Here is a 25,651-nt window from a genome sequence, read left to right on the forward strand (position 1 = left end):
GACTGATTAATCTGCAAGGGGTAGAGGTGGGCCCTGCCCTCGGGTGGCTTAAAGAAGTCAGGTCATAAAGTTACTGGACAGTTCCTTTGTTTTATTACGAAAATGAAGATGATCAGTTTGATCAAAATGAAAGTTTGCTCACACATATGAACATTCTAAATAGAAAAGTCCTCCTGAAACACCATTTCTTCAATATGATTTTTTTTAAAGGGATGCAAACTGCATTCTCATAAATATGCCTCTCAGGCTTCAAGTTTCAAATTTTGCAAGGAGATTCAAAATTCACAAGGACAACTTAAACACAGGGGCCCAGGCACCCAGCTTTTCAGAGAGGGGCGGGCTGTGACACCCCAACCTCTGCACGATAGCGATGCCTCGCTACATAAACATTAATTTCGGTCCATTCCTTCCCATACTCTAATGAACTTAGATGCTTTTAAATACCTGTTGAAATATTTGACCACAATGCAAAAACCAAAAATAGTTCTCCGATAGAAAGTAAATTTTACAAGTGGTATGCTATTAACAAATTATGACTCCCTCTTACTAAACAAACTGTCACATGAACAGGGAAGACCAGTTAGCAAATTCTGTCAAGTTAAGATCTGTTTACATCCCTCCTTTAAAAAAAAAACAAATTCACTCCCAGAAGCTCCACTAGGCAATAATTCTTTCCATCAGGTTGGGGGAGGTGGGTAATACTGTCCATAATTCCAGGGATTCTGGTAGTTGTACTGGAAGAATAAAAAAAGGAGTTAGATCCAGAAACTTTTACTAATGTACACTTTTACCTGAAATTGCCTTGACGCCAGCGTGTCAACTTGTGATGAGAAAACCCCCCACACCACCTTAAAGGCCAGTTGTGTTAAGAACAAAGCAGGCACAAGGCAGCCATGCTTCACATTGGACCTTTCCCGTTCTCAGTTCGTTGGTTTTTTTTAATATATATTTGCAAAACATTTATCAGAGTGCTGGGGTAGAAGCAAGTTAGGTCAGACAGTCCCTGCCCCACATGGAGCTTATAGACCAAGCAGGGAGACGAACAAGGCTCTGAATCCTTATTTTACAGTTGAGGAAACAAGCAGAGCGACTCGCTCAAGGTCCCGCAGCAGGCAACTGGCAGAGGGGTGATTAGAACCCAGGTCCTCTGACCTCCAGGTCTGTACTTTTCCCAGTGAGCCACACTCCTGTCTCGCCTCCTCTAAACTATGAGCTCGCGGGCAGGGACTGTGCCTGTCTGTTGTTGAACTGTACTCTCCCGCGCACCTGGTACAGTGCTCTGCACACAATAAGTGCTGAATGAACACCTCCCAATCATTTCCAGCAAAGGATCCTGGAAACTGGTGATCTGCACCCACCTGATACCAGGCACTATAATTATATGCAGCTTGATTTGCCTGCATATCTCCATCAATCAACTGTGTAGATGCCAGAGTTGCATCCTCCGTATGTGCTTTTTTCTCATCTGGTTCCTCTGATCTACAATATATGAAGTACCGAGAAGTCAGGACTCTAGGAATCTTGTGAGATTTTCATCATCCGGGAGGATGCTTACAGTGTCCATCATAATGAAACTCGAACCTAATTGGTTAGCATTACTATGAAGTGGGTTTGGTTTATAAACGTACCCATTTTCGGCTTTCCTTTTTAAAGAATCTTGTTCTTTCAGTAGTGCTTGGTGTTCGTCGTAAGCATCCAAGAGTCTGAGAAAGATGAAATGCTCATGTTAGGCTGACATCATCAGTACTGTGACTAAAGCCCCTCCTGCAGAGGTGCCACAGAGCAACGGTGCTCACTGCCAGGCTTTCGTTCCTTAACGCTGGGCTGCCCTGCCGGTCTCCTTCATCGCAGATCTCCAGCAAGAACCCCATTCTGAATGGGCCTTAGGAAAACCCTATAATTGGATCTCCGACCTGTGAACTCTTCAAAACCGCCCACTGCCTCCAAACTGCTGTTTGCGCATCTCCTTCGAGGGTTGGCCCGTTTTCATTCCTATTTAGAATGCACACACGGCACCTCGGTTCCCGGCTACCCTCTCCCCCAGTTTAAAAATTCAACACCTCACAAGGAGCTTGTCAGTAGCTGGGAATATGCATATCCTGCATATTTGAGAGCAATTTAAATAAGATAGGCCTCTAAGGGCCATCTGCTCGAAAGGAATGATCAGGTTTAACTATGAAATTCCTAAACCTATGTGGTAGCATTAAGCTGACTTTTTCCTTCCAGTTCTGGAGCAGAAACCCCCCCCCCCCCCCCCCCCGCCAATCATTCCTGGGACATACTTCGTACAGTATGTTCCAGTACTGCGATTTCATTATTCACAAGGATTGGTGAGGGACCTGTCGGAAAGGTCTCCTGGTTGGAAAAATATCTGATCAAGTCACTATGCAATAATGATTCAATGTAAGGAGCAAACAGGTCTGGAATCCATGAGCAAGGCTTCCTTTGTTCACCCTACTTGAGTGAGAAAGGCTGAAAGTAGCAGTTAAAAAATAATCACGGATTTCATTCCCTCAATGATACCTCAAGGTGTACAGTTTATGGAATTTTTTTTTTTTTTTTACAATGCCTTAAGGCAATCTATGCACACTTTACGCTGGCTTGGTTGAGAGGCTGGACTTTTAAAAAACAACCATTTTAATAGCAGGAATTCTTTACCTTTGTACTTATCACATATTATTCGAAACTATTATTTTTTAAAAATTAAAATGTTATCTGTTCAGTACTTAGTATGAGCCAAGCCCCGGCACTGTGGTAAGATACAAGATAAATCAGGTTGGACAGTCCCTGTTCCACATAGACTTGTACTTAGTACACTGATTACATTTTGCACTGTCATGAAGGGAATCTATTCTAAACATAAGCCCACTGATGAACTATGTAGACAAGAGAAATGTACGGAGTTAAGGTGTGTTAAACAGAAGTTCACTCACATCCATGAAGTCTTCTTTATAAGCTATGAGTGAAAAAGAAGGATTCTCCAGCAGTGATGGGATTTGGAAGTTGGTTGTAAGCAAGTCCCATTGTTTTAGTTCAGTGGAGAAACATTACATGTAGGGTAATTAATACCACCACCTTTCATCCATTCAACTGGATTTACTGAGCGCTTACTGTGCGCAGACTACCTCTCCAAGAATCCAAAGCACTCAAAAATTGCCATCTTAGTCATAATAGCACCAATGAGTAAGGATGGTGCGTGTTCATATTTGAAGTATAGAGGTGGATGGATGAACCCAATGAAATCACTTTCCTCAGTGAGAGTAAATGAGAGTGAATAAATTCAGAACTTAAATATCTTAAATCTGTCTGAAGACAGTAAGAGCATGTAACTGAATTTTTTTTTAAATCTACAAGAGTAGATTGTGACTCTCTCTGAATATAGTCGTGACCTGGTCCTCAAGTGACTTCTGCTTCTAGATATTCACAGAACGGGGCAGAAGGGCACTTGCAAGCATTGTATTTTTAAAACTTACCATGCCTCTGACGGTGTTAACGTGAACACTTAAAACTCAGAAGAGGAGGGGAATATGGTGTCACAGTGGACAAGGAAAGGAACAACTGAGCCAGTTTCCCAAGGGGGTCAGGGACAATGCAAAGGATCCTAATTCCCGGCGCCGATCGCACCCTCCCAAGCCCTTTGTGGCCGATCGGTCACATTTGAGCTTTTATTCCATCCCGACCTCAAGAGAAAGGCGAGATTCTTCCTCTCAGCCGCTAATTATCAGCTTATCTCTTACCTTCCATCCACATCTGGCCTGAATGTGGCAAAGAAAGGTAGGAGCAACTTCCGTTTTAACGGAGTCGGTCAAGAATGAGCTGCAGATTCACGCCCCCCCCGCCCCCCCCGCCCTTTCCTTTCCGATACGGAAAGTTTTGCTAGCTGGGGGGTAAAAAGTCTTAGCTCCAGCCCTGCCCTCCCAGAGTAGTTCTCACAGCCCCGGCATCCAGGCCCCCTCCCCTTCCCCAGCTGGAGCGGAAGACAGGTGGAGTGGAGCTCTTTCTACCGTTGCACTGGGGGCGGGGAAGGGGAGAAACAGGCACCGGTTCTCTACAATACGTTAAGTTGTTTCTGTTTGTCTCTTCTTCCCCTGCCAGATTATAAATTCCTTGGGAGCGGGGCCAGTCTTCAATTTAGTATCTTCTCTGTAATATTACCAAGGACCTACAAAAATGCTATGCACAAAGCAGACACTCATTAAATGTTAGACGTAAATAAAGATATAGATTTTTTTTTTCCCTCTGCCAGCGACAGTTTTGAATATCTACCCACTTATCTTCTGTACCCCACTGTGGCCGCCAGAACGCACAAGCCCCATTTTCCACGGTCATTTCCAGGCGCCAACGCTAGCACTGCACGTAAGGAGGCAGTGTGGTTGAGCGGGAAAAGGCGGAGGGAAAACCAAAAAAAGGGTTCAAGAAGAGCAGGGCACAGGAGGGAGGCCAAGGATGGAAAGTCTAAGAGACTGCAGTGCAGTTACAGGACCGAAAGCAAAGAGGGAATCAGTCAGAGAGGAACAAACCGTTGTAGCAAGAGAGAAGAAACAGTCAGAAGGCCAAGGACAGTGGGGAATGAGGTACGCAACAGAGAGAGACGGATAAACAAAGGAAGGATAAAGGAAAGCAGATCAACAGAACCGGAGAGGAAGATGCAAGTGACTAAGGGAGACAAGAAGAATAGAAAGCTACAAGAGAGGGACAGGAAGGAGGAAAAGTCACAGTGCGTTTAACCTGGACCCCAAAAATCTGGTTTGTTTTTTTTTTAAACCAAGGAAACTAAATAATGAGACCGAACCATGGATTGCTTTGGTGAGCAGCAAGACCTCTTGCAATAAGTCTTTTAACAAGGGTTTAGAATAGGCCCGGGGATTTCCAAACCGCAGCTCCAATACGGCTCCGGGGCCCGATGCCACCGTTTCCGGTCGGCCCACCGCCGCTCTCCCAGGTCTCTACTCGGCCCGGCCCGGGCCGGCAGGAGCCGCGGCGACGGCAGAGGAGACGGACGGCGGGCAGTAGCGAGTGACGCGAACCCCCATTTGGTGAGCAAGGGTTGTCCTCCCTCCGGTGGCTCCGGGAAGAGACAGGGTGGGAAATGATGAGAACGACAAGCAGGGCCTTATGCGGTTTCTCTCTTTAAAATGGATTCTGGAGAACGTTCCGGAGAAACTGGACCCAGCGCTCAGGTGAGGGGCGCGGAGGAAGGGAATCCCCCAACGTGGTTGCCATCCCCTCGGCGACGAGCTGTGGCACCAGGCGCCAATACGGTAGCTTACTCGCCCCTCCGGAGCTAGTACGGCAATGAAAGGAAAAGCTTGCCCTTGACAGGATTAGGATAATTGTGAAAGAAAGCCTCGTTGAGGGCAGTTCTCAGTCAGACTCCATTCTCAGGAGGGACGGCAATACCAGTAAGAGAGTCCAGGTTTGCACACCCCACCCCCTGAGCGGCCCCAGAGGGATGCCTGGGTTGAGAGTGGGGAAGGACAGGGAGAAGAGCAGGGAGAGACCCAACGGGATACCGCTGAGTCTGCCAGGGTGAACGGGGTTACGTTTCTTCTAGCTCTTCACCCATGGCACCCGTGGACCGTCAGAGCTTCGGGGAAGACTGCCGCTCTCCCGAGCACGAGACGGAGGGAAACCCCAGACTTAATGATCTCCTGGGTAAGAGTGACGGCATCTATTCAGGGCCCACGGGGAACGATGCACTGTACTAAGCAGTCAGGAGAGTTCAGCACATACACAAGGAGCTTAGACTCCAAACTTCAAGGATTAAACCGTCACAGGGTGGGACCGACGGTCCATCCAGCCCAGCGTCTGATCTCCGACCGTGGCTACAGAACGCGTTAAAGATGTGCTAATACTGTGACCTCGGCCCGACATTCCCCCTTCCACGGATCTCAGGCCAGTAATCCGGCAAGGCACGCTCAGCTTTAAAGCTTAACGGTGCGTCCATTCCCTTGGCGTCTATGAGACGAGGCACGCGGGAACGGCCTTTCCTGTCCGACAGCTGTTGGCTCTCCAAAATACAAGTGGTTGAAACCCACTGAATTCAGAAAAATGTGCTCTCCAACTACGCAGTACAAAAAGCCTGGCTCCTCTCCCCACCCTCTTCAAATCAAAGCCAAGGAAAAACCACGACAAAATAGAAAAAGCCTTACACTACCTAGACCTCAAACCCAAGATCTCAGGTGCTTACTCTCCTTGACCTTTTAGAGTTAAGGCCTTACTTGTTCACATCAGATCCAAAGTCTTCAAGAAACTCCACTTTTCGCTGAGAAAATGTAATCCTCATCTTCATGGGCAAAGAGCCATGCAAAGCTCTGTCAAAACAGGTGAGGATGCTTTCTTCATTCTGTTTGAGGTCACCGCTATATTCCATTTCAAGAAGGTTGAGGTATAATTTGGGGTTCTCCTGTACAAACGACAACACAGGGAATCTAGTAAGCGCTTCCACAATAATATGACTTTTCTCTTTAAAACAAATCAGAACACTAAGATAAATCACAGTACAAAAACTCTTTTTAATGCTATCGTGGAGGATTTCAGCCCAGATCCAGGGAGATAAGTCCACGAGCCCTGCTGATTCTCTCCCACCAACAGGGAGAGTTTGGCTTGCTAATGCCAATTACTTGGGCTCTACCATGGTCTCAAATACCAAAGGAGACAAGATAGGAAGATGAATATTCATTCTTTAAAAACTGTGGTATTTGTGAAGCGCTTACTACGTGCCAATGCTCCGTACTAAGCTCTGGGGTAGATTCCAGGTAAGGAGGTTGGACAGAATCCCTGTCCCTCAGTGGGCTCACAAGCTTAACGACAATAATAACGATGGTATTTGTTAGGGGCTTCCTGTACTGAGCGCCGGGGAGGATACGAGCAAATCGAGTTGGACTCAGTTCCTGACCCATGTGGGGCTCACAGTCTCAAGGTCCATTTTATAGATGAGGTAACTGAGGCCCAGAGAAGCGAAATGACTCGTTCACGGTGACGTAGCCGACAAGTGGCGGAGCCCGGATTAGAACCCATGACCTTCTGACTCCCAGATCCGTGCTCTATCTGCTACGCCATGCTGCTTCTCAGGCTTAGTCAGAAGGAGGAGGATTGAATCCCCCTTTTATAAATGAGGAAACAGGCACAGAGAAGTTAAGCGACCTGCCCAAGGCCACACAGCCAAGTGGCAATGATTAGAACTCAGGTCCTCTGACACCCAAGCCCGTGATCTTTCCACGAGGCCACCCGGCTTCGTTTCTTATGCGATACGTTTTGAAAATCAAGGACGGCAACATCAGCTTAGAGGGACTGGTGTCTTCATGTAGTAATGAAACCCATTACACATACAGACTGAACCTGTCATCACGGTTGCCCACGTAGAGAACACACTCGATTGGGAGATGTTAAAAGGCCCCAGGAGACATAAAAACCTACTTTATCGCGCTCGATGGCTTCCCAGAGCACCTTTCTCGCTTTGGGAAGGTTCTTCTGTATTTTGAAAAGGTGACGAGCCAGTTTGATGGCATAGAACGAAGACTCATTACTGGACTTGGCATTCCTCATGGCGTCCTGAAGCAAGCACTCAGCTTCTTCCATGTTTCCATGTCGCCGCTCTAAACTTACTCTTCTCAGGCGTACCATTGCCAGCCCTAGGACGCACTCCTCGAACGTCTTCAGGATGCTCCTGGCTTCGTTGATATTCCCTGCAAGGATCAGGCTGATATTTAGCACCTTTCAGGGTAGTCGACGCATCCTTCCCCTCGAAGGATGGTCCGACGCGGCACGGTTCAAAAACAGACATGGAATCGACGGTATCTGAGTGCCTGAGAGTGCTAGGCGCTGTACTAAGCACGCAGGAGAGTACCACAGAAAGCAAGGTACTTGCAACCTGAGCGGGGTGACCGACCGACAGAAGACGATTTACAGACGGTGGGAGCACGCGGAAGAACGAGGACAGAGCCGTAAGTGAAACGAGCATTTCAGGGTGCGCCCGGCCCTTACCCTGTTGTTCTTCGAATGCAGCCCACAGCATGTGAACCATGGGTTTCTTTGGAAGATGTATCGTACACGCCCTGCTGTAGACATGCCGCACTCCTTCGGTGCTGTGGTTCTCCATGTACTTGGCATACTACGTACAGAAAAGAGTGCACATTGAATGAGTTACGGTGGAGCCAGTCAATGAATACACTACAGAACGATAAAATTCTATTTTTAAACCCATTCAGCACCTTTATTGAACCACTAGACTAGTTTCTGTAAGGAAGGACGAAGAGAGGCAACGAGCTTGGCATATGCAGCAGTCAAATCTGGTTGCAAGCAGACCATCTCCTAATGCAACAGATATAGTTATATGAACAACGTTCACAGAGGTACAAAAGGTTAGTCACTAGATCAATGTTTGCAATCTGCAAAAACTCAGTAGTAGGTCATTTTCTTACCTTAATCCAGAAGTCCTCATAGAGGGCACACGATATGACGCATCTTTCAAAGAGAACCACTACACGTTCATGAGTTCCATTTTCAATTTCAAATTCTAGGTACTCTTTCCAGTTCTTTAGCTGGGCCTTCTCTAAAGGCTTTACATGGAAGTATGGTCTTTTTATCTGGAATAGATGTATAACACGGCGATGCAAATTCACAGATACAAACACTGTCCTTGAAAAACAATATGTTGGATATGGCCTTTTTTTTTGCTTTTTTTTTTTTTTTTTTAACAGCTCTAGGTGATGGCCTGATTTCTACCCTTCAAAAACTTTCTTTTCGAAACCACGACTAAGTCTATTTGAATGAAAAACGGTTGTTTTCCACAAGATTTACTGCACGCTATTAAAAATTAACTGTCTATCTCCACTGTCGTCAGTAAATTTCGTGACCTATAAGACTTTATCATTTATATTTGAATTCTCGGAATCTTCCCTTCTTCCAATCCTGAAAAAAAATCTCCAAACTGGGGTGATTAGAACCCATGATCAGTTCTTTTCTGTCCAGAAGTGAGTCCCCACCATAAAAAAACCAACATAATTAAAAAAAAAGATTTGAATGTTAAGTTTCTAGACCAACCCTGGAATCCACTAACCTACGCTAAACGAGGATATTTATTTTTACATTGCTCTGTACGCCACTGGCAGTTTAGGAAATTATGTCATTTTAAAACATCGTGAAGGAGCAGAATCAATCAACGGAATTTACTGAGAGCTGACTATGTGTAGAGTACTGTAACTAAGAGCCTGGGAAAATATGACAGAGTTGGCAGACACGCTCCCTGCCCACCTCAAGCCACAGTCTAGAGGGGAGCTTGAGTAGAAGAAAAATATAGATGGCTTCTATGTTAATCCTAAAAATGAAAGCATAAACAAAGCCTGAAACTAACCCAATTTAAAGCAATAAAACCCAATGACTAGCCTCCACAAATGATGTATTTTTCTACCCCTCAAAAGTCCACCCACTATATGCTAGAAGAATTGGCTTCATTTTATTTGAAAGTTAGCTGATTTCCAGATGACACCCATCCAAATGACTCCAAAAATCGGGCGGGGGGGTGGTATAGGTACGGGAAAGACTCTTGGGCACGTCTGGCCAGATCTCACTGGGAAGGAGAGTAAAGCCGGCCACCGGGCTACCTTTCCCTGGGTATGAGGTATTTACATGCTGCAGTCAGAGAGGGGAAGAGGTGGGGAGAGGAGGAGACCCATCTAGGCCACCAGGTGCCCTCTTCCCAGGGAATAAGGCTGCTCCAATAGCTATGGGGAGACACAAGATTGGCCATTATCCCCTTCTCCATTCATCAGAAATGACCCTCGCACACTAGATCACCCAATGCCCATGTTCTCTGTACCACAGCAAAGCAAGATGTTACTTGTCCACCCCCCCCCCCCCCGGCTAATTACTTTTAATGAGAGAATGAGAGAGAGACATAGAAAAAATCATAACCTATTAAAGAATCAAATAACTGTAAGCAATTTATATGCCTAAACATAGAAAAGCCAAGTCATTGTTATGAAAATTCAACTCAGTGATGGGAGTCAAATAGAATAGTCAAATAAAATCTGAATCAAAATGAAATACAACTTTGTTGAAAAATTCTGGTCAGGAGTTTCACAATGTTTCAGTTCTTAAGAGAAGTGAGTCAGAGGCCAGATGGATATATTTTGAGCATGCCCAAGATGTTGGGTAGGGATTGTCTCTATCTGTTGCCCGAATTGTACATTCCAAGCTCTTAGCAGAGTGCTCTGAACATACTGAGCGCTCAATAAATACGACTGAATGAACGAATAAAAAAAATTTCCAGGTAAATTAAAAATAAGAATAGAAACCCCAATGGAACTGTTTCGTCACACAGTGTTGAAATGGGGCTACCCTGCAGAACCGTGCACCTTTACTTAAGGAATATTTTACACAAACATACTTACTCCTTCTTCAAATGTCCACCTTTTGCTAACCTCGTGCTCATTGTGGTTAAATATTTCTTGATGAATCTCAATGAGTCTGTGCCTCATGTTTTCTATTTCAGTGATTAGCTTGGAAGGGGAAAAAAGAGAAGAAAATTAGCTGTACACTCCCAAATTTCATTTTACTTAAGTGTCAGGAAGCTCTGAGCTAGGAACAGTGATCGACCCACTATTTGGTCTAGAGAATAATCACAGCATTTAAGCACATTTACTATGTGCGAAAAACTGTGCTACGCACTGGGGTAGATATGACATACACAGACAGTCCTTGAAGAAATTCTTATAAAGAAAAAGCAAGTAACAAATTAATTACAGAATTTTCCTTTGTATTGTTTTTACTAAGGATGGCACGTAATTAAATTAGCAAAGAAAAAAATGCACTTGACTTCTTCACGCATCAATTCTTTCTGATTCTGAAGGTGGTTTTTCAAAGATCACTTTTTCTTGTGCACAGTTTCCTCAAACTATTCTGCTCACACTTGAGCTGGGCAGCCTTCGGGTAGCTCCCCTAAATGCCACAAGGACTAGTGTTTTAATGTTTAAAAATGCTCCAGACTCTAGATACTCTAGATTCTAAGCTCACTGTGGATGGGGGGAATGTGGCTGTCCTGTCCTCTCTCAAGCACTTAGAACAGTGCTCTGCACACAGTAAGCGCTCAATAAATCTGACTGACTAAAAAGCACGAGTCCAGTGGGAAAGGAATCCGTGGTAGCCCCGATGGTTTACCATGCACTAGAGAAAAAACTATCCCGTGGGTGACGTTTACCTTTGCTGGATCGGTTATGTCTTCGATCCCGGATGGGAGGTCATCGCCAGGTGGACCGTCATCGGCACTATGACCGTTCACGGAAGCCAATTCCCTGCGCAACTGAATGAACTGCTCAGCAGTTAACAGATCTCTGGGCAAGTTATTCTGAATATGTTCTCTAAATCTGAAAAAAGGCAGCAAGAGGCAAACACAGGGGATGAAGTGGTAGGTTACAACCCCATTTCACGTTCACTCAAAGACATTTTCAGTGAATTCTCCCCGCTACTTGGGGTACCACAGGCTTTCACATGATTAAGGGAGTTGTGAATCGTACAAAGAGCTTAAAAAAACAAAACACAGGCAGTTATAGTAAAGCTGACATAGGATTTCACTTTCTCATAAAATGCCTGAAAGGGACTAGCTTTTTCACCTTCTACATGAATGATGGCCATTGCTCAGAGGTACCCACTGCTAGTACACTTTTAGGAAACTACTCGGCTACGAAAGAGACTCTTTCATGGCAGGCTGCCTGTCTGCTCAACAGCTACCCCGAGTTTTAGGGCACGGGCCCTAGCCGGGACAAAAAACATTCCTGCCATGCTCAGACTGCCCCTCGTGGCCCATAGAAGCTTGGGGCCACCTGGCACCCCTAAAATGCAGGCGTCAGATCCGTGACTGGAGTTGGGGTAGGCGGGTCAGAACGAACACCTGGCTGAAAGGCCACAGCCAGCTCTCGGGTTAAGAAGCAGAAGCCGGACGCCTCCGGAGGAATGTCCGACTTTGTCGTCCGATCCTGTTTAGGGCTTGAGGGGGTCGCCCACGTGTGGCCTTCCCCACGCCCCCCTGGAGGGGTGCTTCCCCACTCCTCTAAAGCTCTGGCCGCTGGACGGGTAGGAGACTGAAGAATAAAGGAAACGCACAAGGGAAAACATAACAAAGTGAACCAGAAGAAAGGAAAATGGGGTGAGATGGCGGGGGGGAGAGACAGAGCTCTTAGGGGACTGGAAGGAAAGTCTAAGAGGCAGAGTTAGAGGGAGGAAGTCAACGATCCAAGAAATACAGGAGAAACAGACGGGAAGAGAAGAGGAAGACAGCCAGAGGGATGGGTTAATCCTACTAGTAAAAATTCCTGTGGGAAACCACTGGCAAAAATATGCTCCATGAGCCATACCACACAACTGGGTGCTGGGACACGGAGGGGGAATAGCAGGGGAAGCTAATGCTGTAATCCAGCCATCCCCATTTCTGCCACTCTCCCCCCTGCCACTCTGGTGGCAGAGCAACGTGGGGGTCTTGGAGGTGGCGGTAAGTCGCACTACCTGAGAGCCCAGGATATGCCCTGGCAACAATTGCCAACCCTTGTCAGTTCAAGTCCCTGCCCCCAAGACTCCAGTTTCAGCCTGGGCACGCCCTGCCGCCACAGGGGACGCACGGCGAGAAGTGAGGACCCGAATCCAGAATCGGCAAAACCCTGCAGTCACCGGCACGAGCTCGCTATCCCGTCTCTGGCCGGAGGCTGGCACGCCGCCAGGATCGCTTCTTGTGCCACCCTGCCAAGGGCCGCCAACGCCCGCTACGCCCATAATTGCTTTTCCACACAACTCCTTGCTGCCACCTCGTTTAGACGCCCTTTCTCTAGTATCGCTCCACCCTACTGAATTCCCTAACTCCTCCGCCTATACGCAATACATTTTGAGGTCAGTTACGGATCTTTCAGTTTCTGGCTACGTCAGTGTCTGTCAGACCGTCAAGTTCGGGGGTACGGGTTTACCTAACACACTGTTCTTCGATTGCCACCGTACCCTCAGTTCTGCCTGAACCCTGCTTTTTCACTCCACGTTTAGGACGGAACACGACGGGAGAACTGGGGACCGTTCCTCCGACCCCCGCAGGTCGGTCCGGACGGAGGCTGATGTGCTTTCGCAAGAAAATGCCGCGCACAAAAGTGCAGCGTCAGGCAAGAGGAGAGTGCCAAGCGTGAGGCAATTCTTCCTTACTGCAAGGTTCTGAAAGAACACAGCTCCCTGTGTAACTCTTCTACCTGGGGTGCGCTCAGGTGTATTTTTTGAGCTCTGCTTTTGGGGTGTTCATCTTTGTGAACATGTCTGAGAAGACAGAGTAAATCCGTTTTCAAAGACATAGAGGTCTCTGCCTTTTGGTTGAGTGTCTCTGTCAGGTCTCTCCTGCTCCCTTCTCCCCGAACTGTCTTTCTGGGCTGACGCCGTCAGGCTTCAGCCCCCCCCGGGACTCACCGGTCTCCACTCCTTCCCCTCCAAGCCACCTTGCCTACGCATGCCGGGACGATCACTCGCGAGCCGGGAGTCGTCTCTGACCCGGCGTACTACAGCGCTATCGGGACCTGAATACGAGGAGCCGTCACTCGCATTCTCACCCGTTAAGCTGTACTCGGTGCCGAGCAGATTAATAACGGAGTTAACCGAAACCTGCGGTATCCCCTCACCTCTGGAAATGATGGCTGTAGAGCTGCGTTGGAATGCCAAGGATTCGATCGTATATAGCCGTGACTTCCTTCAGGTTTCCCTGTTCGTTTTCCCAGTTTATATACATTTCCCACAATCTGTCGGAGCGGAAATCCGTTCCTGCAGCTAGCACAGCATGTTCAAAGGTTCTGAAACAACAGGTCGTATCTAGGTCAATTATTCTGACGGGCTGCCGAGAAAGCATCTCTTGGCTTTTTAAGAAGATATTCAGACGGAATGCTAAATCGAATTTAACTGATCCCCGAGTGGGCAGAAACTGGAAAATTACCCCGACACTTTGGAAAGCTCTTTCAACACGAAGGACTTGGACCGCCAAGCGGGGCGGAAAGGGCTCAGCTATTCCGAGATTTGACTTCTGCCCTCAGAGCAACAACTTCGGTTGTGCTTCCGCGGCTGTGGAGTCCGGGGTGGGGGCGGCACACGCCCCCGCGATCGGAGCGCTAGCCGGGTGTCGGTATCAGATGGCTGACCTACCCTCTCACTGTATGGCACGTCTCTGCATCGCCAGGCTCCAAGGTCTCTTTTAAGAAGTTTATATAATGGATCCAAAGATCAACACTAAGAGGTATTGCCTGAAGCCCTCTCCGATACACCTAAGAAGAAAAGCACAAACTGTACTTCAAATAATTAATTGGTTCGTAACAGAGAGGCACTGTGTTATCCGGTGAACCTTAGAAATACTAATTACTGGAATTTTGTTTAAATAATCTACCATTACCATTTGGGTGGAGGTTGGATAGAACATGGCAATGTTCTGATCTCCACGTGCAGAGTCTTGATCTTCAAAGCGCAGCGGTCCCTGCGTTCTGACCGGGTTGTGTGGGCAGGCTTTGGGGTACAGACCATAGGGCACAGACCCATTAGAGCATCAATGACAGCGTCTGACCAAAAATGCAATAAGACGTAGCAAATGTGACTAGCAAACCAACTATATTGTTTGGAAAATGAGAAATAAATGTAAGTGAGAGAAAAGCCCTGCCCTACTTGTTAAGCTGCAGTGTAATACAGAGGCTTGCACTGCAAAGCTTGACAAACTGTAGAGGTTTAACGCACCTGCCAACAAAGAGAGAAAACATTAGCTACAAATGCCACAAGAGTGACAAATGCAAATAAAATACCCTGTAAAATTGTTTCACCATACATGGAAGGTACTGCTAGCCAAAAAAATTAAAAAAAAAAATAAAAATTTTAAAAAGCCCTTGTTTTTATCATCATTTGGCTTTCAGTACCCAAAGGTGTTAACTTTATCCAACAAGGAACCTACCTCATCTGATTGTTTAATGTTGTCATGTCGCTTCTCCAGGTCTGCATATTTTTTCCAGTAGCCATAGCAATATGGGTAGTGTGTGAAAAACTTGTCAAATGCTTTCCTGGCAGCCAGTAGGTGATTCTGGAAAAGGGGAGGGGGAAAAAAACAGCAGCGTGGTTTTAATAAATCGATTTTATTGCTTCCATGTAACTCATCCAATCTTCTTTGCTAAACAGACAAATAATTAAGTCACACTCGATCACATTAGATTCCCTCAAGCCCAAGTATCACTAAAATTAAATTCTGAACTCACGGTACGACTATACGTTTTTAAGCAAGCAATTCTTGGACTGGAACAGAACTTGTTAATTTGTCAAGCTTGAAAGTATTACTTGAAAGGTCCTTTTAAACGGAGTAGTGTTGTTAACATCTATTCAGCTCAAAGCAAAACAGATCATTAAAATGCTTAATAATTTATTTTTCAAAGTTAATGATCTGGAGACTGGTGGTACCATTAACTTGGTTAAAAAGATAAATCCAAACGAGAAGGTGGGAATTTTCTTCAAGACAGTTTCACATGCTGAATTACTAAAGAAAAGTTTGACTGGAAAAGCATTTTGTCATTGCATAAATACTGAGATAAGAAACTCGTTAAGGGCAGGGAGATCTGATTTTTTTTTTTTTTTGCTCTCGGCCAAAACTATAGTTACTAACCTCCTGCTCTACATACTGAAGCAAGTACACCCAGCCTGTAAAATCCTGGAGATTATCTTCTACCGCTTTCCAAAACTTTTCATATTCTGCAGGAAACTGTGCTTCAACATCTGTCCCCGGTAGCTCTCCGACGTTGGTTATTTCACTCTCGTCGGCGGGCTCTTCGTTCAGACTGGGAGAGCCGTCGGGCGACTGTTCCATCTCCGTCACATTCATAATTTCAGTCCTGAAATCAGCAGGTTGCTCCGTGGCCACTTCCGAACTGCCGGCGGGGTTCCCATTGCTGGAAATGCTGTAGGCATCCATAGGAGTAGAATTCTGCATAACCACTGCTGCTGTTTCCTTGCGTTAAACAAAGTCCTATGGAAACACGCCAGAAGGATCACCATCTTCTTGACCGTACGAAAAGTCAAAGGGCACCACCACCCACAAGCAGTCTAGCCCCAAGGGTAACAGCCCATAGGAAGCCCCAAAAGGGGCACATTTCAATGCTAAACCTGATTAGCCCAGGATGCTAATCAGTTTATTAGCATGTTAAATTATTCAGACAGATGTTCTGCTGACTACAGGATTTGTGTTTGACATTTAAATATGAGTAGCATTTTCCACGTGTACCCAGACGGAACTGACTCTGTTTATTTTCGATAGGATTTATGTATTTCACAAGTATGCCAGCAGTTGAGATTCTTGCAAGAGTTGCCATTTTATCGCAATCTTAAATTCCAGTCTTATTTCAATAAGAAGCCCTCCTAAAATGTAATTCAAGAGGGATCGACAACATGACGTCCCCTAAATCCGACAGAAGTGCCGTGCCCAGACCCGTCACCAGAGATGACAATTTATGGTCCAACCGGAATGACAGGCAGGCAGTTAATATTTCTGCAAGCCTCAAAGACACTGAGTCACAAATCCTATATATAATTAGCAAAGGAGTGGGAAGAAAACTAGAGCGATAAGGTATCGAACACACACACAAAGGCATAAGAAAACATTTAACGGTAAATTAAATTTGAAGTCAACATCCGCTGAGTTCTGACAATGGATATCATTAAAAGGTGTGCAAATGTTATAACTTTCAAACATCTAAACAGTTAATTGCTTTACGGTTGATATTTGGTAAGGTATTGAAAAGAAATCCCACCATTAAACATCTCCGCTACAAATCTCCCGTGAAGGGAAGTGTCTCTACCTTCTCTGCAAAGCAGAACTAGGAAAACACTTTGTTCCCCCCACCATCTCTGGCCAGTGAAACTACAGAAGATTCAAATATTTCAACCCTGGCTCTATACTCTTAAATGACAGCAGCAATCAAGTAAAAGATCATTCTTATTACTTGGTCTTGATGGGTACAAACTGCCTGTTCTTGGATTGTGAATCCCACTTGGGTCAGGGGCAGTCTTCTAATCTGATTATTTTATACCTATCCCAGCACTTGAGGTGACGCTTGGGTACTTAAAGAGCATTTAGCAAATACCATAATTAGTAGGACAAAGCCACTTTAACAAAGCTCAGCAACTTCTTCAACCTTCAATGTCATTAGTGCAGCTAACCAATCTCAAGGCGTGCCATTGGGAGCCTAAAAGGCAGCGAAAGAAAAGAAAGCAAATAGGAACCGAGGTGTATGAAGAAGAGAAGGTGTTGGGTTTTAAAGGAAGATAATATCGTAACGTGGCAGCAAATCTGTGTCACCAGTGCCTTACGATGGCCCCCTTCCTGTGCTAAAGAGGGCCTGCACTTGAGAGGGCAGCCACTTTTGGCATTTTTCACAGTAGTGAAGAAAAGTCTTAGAAGTGCACTCAAATTGCTAACCTCTACACTTAGAAAATAAGGCTAGATTATTTTCCATGATGCACAAGTGCACTCCATTTTGGAAACGATGAGCATGCTGAAAGATTCAGGACAAATAACGGGGAGGATATAATTGAGACAACGGAAACTTTTCCCACCTGCTGAAGCTTAGTAATCTGAAAATGAATTACTTTCAAACAAAACTTCTGTGGCATCTTTTCAAGTTGCCTGATACTTCTAAGGTTTCAACTGGAAATCAGTCTTTCGTCTAAACAATACTCTTCCTCGCGTCATTACAAAAAGCACTGAAGGAGCCAATGGTACACACGCACCCCAACATTTTACAGGTTTTCCTGCAAATCTCTTCAAGGTCTAATGAGGCTAAATAAACTGATTTGAAATTATTAGGCTCCTTAAAAAAAATAAGTACACGGTGAATTCTTCACATGCCATTTCACCATTCACTGTATACAGTTCAACCTCCTGCAAAAACCTCAAACAGCTCAACAATATTTCTTCTTATAGTGGTAGCAATGCGTTTGACTCTCCCTAAAAGTTCAAGTTATAGACATCCTCCTCCTCAAGTACAGGGAGGAAAGATTCTTGAATCAGCAGATCACACCCCGCCCAGCTTCTTCAGAGTCAGCAAATTATTCCACACCCCGCAATTAAGGTGTGGTAGGGAAGGCAAAAAAACATTACCAGTCCCCTTAAGGCCCATGTCTCTAAAGTTTCCATACCCGAGGACCTGATGGACGGTGCACCCAGGTGCTTCTTGCATCCATATCATTTTGGTCACAAACTGGCAACTGGGATATCACCCCAAGCTTAAATACCTTTGTCTTCATTCTTGACAACCCCGAGGTGAAAAATGTGGAGGTGAAAAAAATATCTCTGGGAACCTGTGCTACAAGTCACCGAATGCAGCGGGGGCCTCACCTGAGCACATGCCAGGCTAGGGAGCAGGTAGGTGAATTGTTTAGCTAGGACGGTACAGTGTGAACAAACTGACCACACCAGCCTACATGGTCTTGACTCATCTGGTCAAACAGCCCAAGCGTACCAGAGTGGCACGTCAAGATACCCGTGTCAGCATGAGACGATGCGCAACTCCGGGAGCAGCCCATGTAAGTTGTGGCTCTACCCTGAACCCTACCTACAGAACGGCAATGCCATCATTTGGGCTCGTCACTGACGACTACAGAATTCATGAAGTCCAGAAGACCCTGGTAAAGACTTCCAAAAAGATTTAAACGATATAGGACAGAGAGAAACTGGGGCTACACAGAACAGCTTTCTTTTATGAAAAGATGAACAAAGATCAGCACGGGGATCCGCAAAGGCAGAATCCCGGAAAAACAAATCAATTTTTTAGTTGTGCCCCTATCTGAAACCACATATCCTTCTCACTTTTTCACTATCCAAACAGATCAGATGCCGCGTCATAAAGCAGCACAGTGAGGCTTATTAGCATTTTAAAGTTTGCAAAAAGTAATCATCACTATAAGCCTTTGGGTCTCATTAAATCAGCACTTCCCAAAGGATTCAATATGTAGGATGGCAACGTCCTCCAGCACTATTCCCACAACTAAAATATTGTTTCTGTAACGGCAAGCCTAGTCCTTTTTGTTTGCATCATCATCAGTATGGGAGCCCCTACAGTAGGCAGAACATTGGATAATGCTGAAATAGTAAGAGATCCATATATTTATATTAATGACTGACTCCCCACCTAAACATGTAAACTCACTGTGCGCAGGGAACGTGTCTTCCAAATCTGTTTTTGGTTACTCAAGCGCTTGGTAGAGAGGTCTGCACACAGTAACACCAATGATGATAACGATCCAATCTCCACAAGCACTTTACAGTTTGTCTACTTTTAACACAAGCAGATCAATCCACATTGTCCTGTGGCTGGGACGTGGTCATGAACAGGAAGGCCAGTCTCACGGAGGTGGCGGCATAAAAAATCCTCAAGCACTGGGATGATAAGGCTTAAGGTATTCCTAAAGAATGAGCACGCTACTCAACTTCATATGAGCACAGACACCTACAACTTTTCTTTTTATGATGACTCTGGTGCAGAAATTTAGGGAACCTCTATTTTAAAGAGTCTTGCAATCCTCAAATAAATGAACTGCAAATTTTCATTCTGCTCCCTGAAATGTAATTCTAAGTCTTGTGAAAGCCTATTATTTAAGGTCATATTTATTTGAAATCAAGATCTTTGGCTACCGAACCTCAGAAACCAAGTTTCTATTTCCTGACCCCCAGTAATAAATCTGTAAAATAAGGTAAGAGTCTAAAATGCAGCCCAAATGGAGCAGTTTTCCTTTTTGATGTTCAAAATAATGATTTCTCTGTTCATCACCTTTAATCTAAAAGTCATTAGTAGCAGACCTAAAGTTAAAAAAAAAATAGTCTATATAACGAACTATCCAAGTCTCCTTGCCTCACACCTGCTTAAATTTCTTTGAGAAAGAAAACTAATATGTGTTAGCGGGGTTGGGGGAGAGGAGACAAGAAGTATAGAGAAAAAAGAAATCACCAACCTCACCGATTCTGGTGAAACAGACGACATAATTTTGGAAAATTTGGGAATCCATTTTATGGCTTTTTAATGGCCAATACGTTGAAGAGAATTGTAAAAATCAATCTTCATAAAATGAAAATGTACGTTTGGATAAAAAGCCTTTACGTTTTTGAAAGAGAAGGAAAATCATCTTCTCCATTACAGAATTTAGAAGTCTTAGATTTGTTCACAATAATCGAAACACCCAACTAAAACCTACTACATCAATCAAGTTTTTGCATCTGAAGTTTCAGATCAAACATTTATCCTGCCACTCCCCGGGAACAGCAAAAAGAGCTGAAAGCAAGTTAAACTATGTGGAGCTTGGGAGAGGTGCTGCAAGGGAGTAGATTTCTTCAAAGCCAGGGGTCTCATCGGCCCTCTTCTCCAGTCTCTGCCAAACACCCCCCTCCCAAAGTCCCCCACCTTCCGCTTCAGGATGGCTCTTTCTAGCTGCCACCTGCCCACAACCAAATGACAAAGCCCTTACAGCACTCTTCAATCCAGGAAGCCTGGATTGTCCATCTCTATTTTGAGACATGACAATAATCCTCGTAATCCTCCAAACCCCAAACCTGCCTAAACAGACACGTAGATGACGGAACTCATCAACTCCAACATGGTTTCTGCCAATATGCTTACAGCAACAAAGAGTCTAGTCCAAAGTTGCTGTAGGGTTGAAACTAACTTAAGCTACGTCTAGCAAATAAAATAGTTGGAAAAAAAACAACATGATGCATCTGCTGTCCATCGTACCACTGGACGACAACTGGCAAGGGGATTGAGGGGGTGGAGGAGGGTTTAAGGACACGTTTCCTGACATCCTTCCCCATCCTCCTAACCGTGCAGTGGCACGACCCTTCGTGTGGCCACGTTCCCAGGTATTGCAGGAGTGAGGTGTGAGCCGTACCTGCTAGTCGGCCCCATGCTTCCTGCACAGCTGCCCCGGTTCAGGACAATGGGGTCCTGAGACTCGGACCCTGCCGCCAGCCCCAGCTCTACTTTAGCAATTCGGGATTGGGGGGTGGGAGGGACAGAGATACTTAAGGGTGGAACTTCTTTCTTTCTCTTCTCCTACCGGGACTCATCGGCTGCCCCACTCATTCTCTTGTATTATACTCTCTCTCGAACGCTTATTACAGTGCTCCGCACGCAGTAAGTGCTCAAGAAATATCAGTGCTCGAAGCACATATTGGTTGTACTGACGGCCCCAAACTCTGGAAAAATACTCTGTCCCATACATACCTAATTTTTCTTACAAGTTTCAAAGAGAAGAGAAGGTATGCAAACTTGGATAGTGTCTCCATTAGCAAGAAGTCTACTTATGGAATATGTGGTCAGTCATGAGGGTGAAAAAGAAAAAAAATTCAAGCAACAACTTTAAAGCGCATATGTAATAACGTTTTAATTTGAAAGCTGCCAGAACCCTGTATCTCAATATAATTTTCACCAATTGCAAGAACGCTTTTATAGAGATGAGTGACGATCCTATTTCATGCACCTAAATAAGGCCATTGGAAAATCCCTAAGAGCCCACTACTATTGAAAGTTAAAAAAAAATGACTTTTAATAGGTAATTTTTTTAGTATCAAAAAAATGCTGCTTTAAGCATCTCCCCTCCCAGCCCCGCAGCATTTATGTATATTTTAGAAATTTATTTATTTATATTAATGTGGGTCCATCTCCTCCTCTAGACTGTAAGCTTGTTGTGGACGGGGAACTTGTTCATTGTTATATTCTTTCAAGTGCTCAGTTCAGTGCTCTGCACGCAGCAGGCACTCAATAAAAAGGACTGAATGAATAAAGCAAATAAAAATCTGACTGGCTAAAGTCAACATTAAGTTGACAAAAAAAGTCCATCAAAAATAGCCTTATGAAACAATTATGTAGTTGTGGCTTCAACTACAGTCTCGTTTCCACGTTGGAATAAAGCTAGTCAGCAAAACCAATTAATATGCAGCTAGTGTAGACAGAGGCCAGGTGTCAATAGGCATGGCAAAACATTTCGCTAAAATAATGTCTCAATTCTCACAAGCCAAAGACAAAAGTACAAAGACATAAATGGATTCTGCAGGTCAATCGTACCACCTAACATCGAGTCTTTCTATCACAGAGTAACTCAGTAACAATTATTTCCTTTGTTCCTAGAGAAAAACACTCCAAATTAACACCAACAGTATTATCTGCCTACCCGTTTTTGACAGTAACCTGTCATTAACTGCCGACCCAAATCATTTCTTGATAACTGAGGGAACTGATCACTTACTGGCCATTTTTATGTTCTCCCTTGAACTTTCCACCTCTGGCCAGGGCAGGGATCGTGCCTAACTCTACTCTCCCAAGCACTTAGTTTCCTGCTCCGTATAAAATAAGCCACTGATAATCGAATTGAGAAATCCTGGTAGTTCAAGACTTCAGAAAAGATCAGACGATTCACAGATGACTACGTGTTGCCTCTTCCTCTCTCACCCAGAGCGGAGTTCTAAAATTAGCTTCCCTCACCATTCCTGGGGGGTGGGGGACTTAAATTTCTTGGGTCCCAGTCTTTCCAACTGAGTTGGATAGAGCTCAGAGAGTCTCTTTCACATGGGTGGTGACATGTCACCGTGCTAAAAAAGTACTGGACGGTTTTATAAGAAGCAGGCGGAGTGGACCGGGATGAGGAGAGGGGCTTGCCAGCCCGGGGACTCTGGGGAGAAAGCTAATTCTCCCCTAAGGACAGCAATGAAACGATTGCTTCAACCCGCCTTCGTCTAAGTATCTTTTCTCCTGGCCCGGGCCAACTTTTTTCTTGGCAGGCCAAGGGCCGCACTCCATTTCAATCAACTGACGGCATTTACTGGGCGCTGACTGCGTGCGGGACACTGTACTCGGCGCTTAGGAAGTCCCAAGCAAGTTAGGAAACACCTCCCTGCCCTCGAAAGATTTAAGATCCGGCCCACCCTAAAATGAGTTCATTCGATGGCATTTATTCAGGCGTATTTGCTGAGCGCTTACTATGCGTGGAGCCCCGTACTAAGCTCCTGAAAGTACAACACAGCAATAGAGGGAGACGATCCCTGCCCACGACGGGTTTACAGTCTAGCGCTGTGCCCCCAAGCACAGACGGTAAGCTGCTTAGGGGCCGGGCATGTGGCTGCTAATTCTGTTGCACTGTGGTCTCCCAAGCACTGAGTAATAATAATAATAACTAATAATGATGATGGTGGTGGTATTTGTTAAGCACTTCCTCTGTCTCAAGCACCGTTCTAATAATAATAATGTGGGTCTTTGTCAAGCGCTTACTGTATGCCAATCACTGTTCAAATAATAATAATAATAAAGATAATGTTGGTATTTAAGCGCTTCCTCTGTCCCAAGCACTGTTCTAATAATAATATTGCAGGTCTTTGTTAAGCGCTTACTATATGCCAATCACTGTTCTAATAATAATGTTGGTATTTGTTAAGCACTTACTATGTCCCAAGCACTGTTCTAAGCTCTGGGATAGATATAAGGTAATCAGGTGGTCTCACATAGGGCTCACAGTCATCCCCATTTTATAGATGAGGTAACTGAGGCACAGAGAAATTAGGTGATTTGCCCAAGGTCACACAGCTAATGTGGGTACTTGTTAAACGCTATTTCTGTTTCAATAATAATAATAATAATGTGGGTATTTATTAAGCGCTTACTATGTGCCAATCACTGTTCTAATAATGTGGGTATTTGTTAAGCACTTACTATGTGCCAATTTCTGTTCTAATAATAATGATAATAATGTGGGTATTTATAAGCGCTTACTATGTGCCAATCACTGTTCTAATAATAATAATAATAATGTGGGTATTTGTTAAGCGCTTACTATGTGCCAATCACTGTTCTAATAATGTGGGTATTTGTTAAGCACTTACTATGTGCCAATTTCTGTTCTAATAATAATGATAATAATGTGGGTATTTATAAGCGCTTACTATGTGCCAATCACTGTTCTAATAATAATAATAATAATGTGGGTATTTGTTAAGCGCTTACAATGTGCCAATTTCTGTTCTACTAATAATGATAATGATGTGGGTATTTATTAAGCGCTTACTATGTGCCACTGTTCTAATAATAATAATAATGTGGGTATTTGTTAAGCGCTTACTACGTGCCAATTGCTAATAATAATAATAATCTGGGTATTTGTTAAGCGCTTCCTATGTGCCAATCTCTGCTCCAATAATACTAATATTGTTGGTATTTGTTAAGCGCTTACTCCGTGCCGATTTCTGTTGTAATAATAATAATAATGTGGGTATTTGTTAAGCGCTTACCATGTGCCAATCTCTAATACTAATCATGTGGGTATGTGTCGAGCGCTTACGACGTACCAATCTCTGTCCTAGTAATACTACTACTAATAATAATATGTGGGTATTTGTTAAGTCCCTACTTTGTGCCAGTCACCGCTCTAAGCGCCGGGGGAGACCCAAGGTCATGAGGTTGGCCCCCGTGGGGCTCCCAGGCTTCAGCCCCATTTTACAGACGAGGTAACCGAGGCCCAGAGAAGCGCCACGCCTCGCCCAAGGTCACCCGGCAGACGGGGGGGGCGGGATGCCCTCGAGCGTATTTCTTAAGGGAAAACCGGGCAACAGAGAGAGCCCATCCCTGGCCGGGGACGGGGTCGCAGTGGCCGACCTGCGAGCCCCGAGCCCGGGCTGTTTCCCCTCGGGCCCGCCGCTTCCCGCGCAGTGTGGGGAGGAGAGTGCGGGGCCCCGAGCGGGCCCGGAAGGCCCTGGGCCCAGCGCCTCGCACACAGTCTGCTACTTCCTCCCCGGCCCGCGGCCCGGACAGGACCGGCCGCCCCCCGCCCCCCCCCGGGAAGCGCGGCCCCTGAGGCGGCGCCGCCGAACCAACGCGGGCCCCTGGGCCGCCCCGACGACTGACCTGGCGCTGGGCGTCGCTCAGGGCCATGAGGTGAGACGAGCCGCGGCCCGTGCTGCCCGCCGCTGCCCCCCGCCGCCGCCGCCGCCTCCTCCCGCTCCTCGTCCTCCTCCTCCTCCCGCCGCCTCAGCCTTCCCGACGCCCCGAGCGCGCACTGCGCCTGCGCCGCTGCCCCACGTGACGCGCCCAGCCGCCTTCCTCCCCCGCCCTTCCCTGGCGCCCTCCGAGAAAAGCCCGGGCTGAGCGCAACACGGCCCCCGCCGCAGCGCGCCGGCGCAGAGAGGCGGCCGTATATCCTCTCCAACTCGCGCACCTCCTCCCGCCGCCGCCGCGCCGGCGCAGAGAGGCGGCCGTATTTCCTCTCCGCTTCGCGCACCTCCCCCCGCCGCCGCCGCCGCGCCGGCGCACTGAGGCGGCCGTATTTCCCCTCCGCTTCGCGCAGCTGCAAAGGAGCGGCGCTCTTCCTCCCGCCGCCGCCGCGCCGGCGCCCTGAGACGGCCGTATGTCCTCTCCAATTGGCGCACGTCCAAAGGAGCGGCGCTCACCTGCTGCTCAAAGGGAAGGCCGTTTGGTGCACACTGGACTGGACGCCAGGAGGACGGCCGGAGCCCGGGCCTGGGAGTCAGGGAGTCGCGGGTTCTAATAATAAGGTTGGTATTTGTTAAGCGCTTACTATGTGCAGAGTGCTGTTCTAAGCGCTGGGGGAGATACAGGGTCATCAGGTGGTCCCCCGTGAG

The 25,651-nt window shown here is 46.0% G+C and overlaps 1 protein-coding gene and 1 non-coding gene across 3 annotated transcripts; both read right to left on the reverse strand.

The window, feature by feature from the left end:
• Positions 1 to 70: 70 nt before the first annotated feature.
• On the reverse strand, positions 71 to 24,984 carry PRPF39 (pre-mRNA processing factor 39). Of its 2 annotated transcripts, XM_001514598.3 has the most exons (14): positions 24,918 to 24,984; positions 15,647 to 16,006; positions 14,948 to 15,073; positions 14,158 to 14,276; positions 13,644 to 13,811; positions 11,201 to 11,366; positions 10,395 to 10,502; positions 8,424 to 8,588; positions 7,987 to 8,113; positions 7,420 to 7,688; positions 6,222 to 6,406; positions 1,629 to 1,703; positions 1,359 to 1,479; positions 71 to 734 (listed from the first exon to the last, which is right to left on the reverse strand). In XM_001514598.3, exons 2-14 carry the CDS (start codon positions 15,968 to 15,970, stop codon positions 678 to 680), a joined length of 2,010 nt encoding a protein of 669 aa, XP_001514648.1. In that variant the 5' UTR covers positions 15,971 to 16,006; positions 24,918 to 24,984; the 3' UTR covers positions 71 to 677. The 2 variants fall into 2 exon arrangements, with proteins under 2 accessions (XP_001514648.1, XP_039769961.1); XM_039914027.1 differs by lacking the exons at positions 15,647 to 16,006; positions 24,918 to 24,984 and adding an exon at positions 14,402 to 14,736 and having other exon boundaries at positions 14,948 to 15,025.
• Positions 7,272 to 7,359, reverse strand: LOC114816827. Its single transcript, XR_003764634.1, has one exon. It is a non-coding gene; the product is annotated as a small nucleolar RNA SNORD127 (small nucleolar RNA).
• Positions 24,985 to 25,651: the final 667 nt, after the last annotated feature.

Source organism: Ornithorhynchus anatinus, chromosome 14, assembly GCF_004115215.2.
Source record: "Ornithorhynchus anatinus isolate Pmale09 chromosome 14, mOrnAna1.pri.v4, whole genome shotgun sequence".
In the NCBI taxonomy this organism is placed as follows: Eukaryota; Metazoa; Chordata; class Mammalia; order Monotremata; family Ornithorhynchidae; genus Ornithorhynchus; species Ornithorhynchus anatinus.

What these genes read in the sequence shown, in the direction of transcription:
- PRPF39 (XM_001514598.3), bottom strand. Translation starts at nt 15,970, where the DNA reads ATGCAGAATTCTACTCCTATGGATGCCTACAGCATTTCCAGCAATGGG. An exon ending in ACGTGCCATACAGTGAGAGG is followed by an intron (nt 13,812 to 14,157) that starts GTAGGTCAGCCA and finishes CTGTTGTTTCAG; the next exon opens with AACCTTTGAACATGCTGTGC. An exon ending in ACATAACCGATCCAGCAAAG is followed by an intron (nt 10,503 to 11,200) that starts GTAAACGTCACC and finishes TCCCCTTCCAAG; the next exon opens with CTAATCACTGAAATAGAAAA.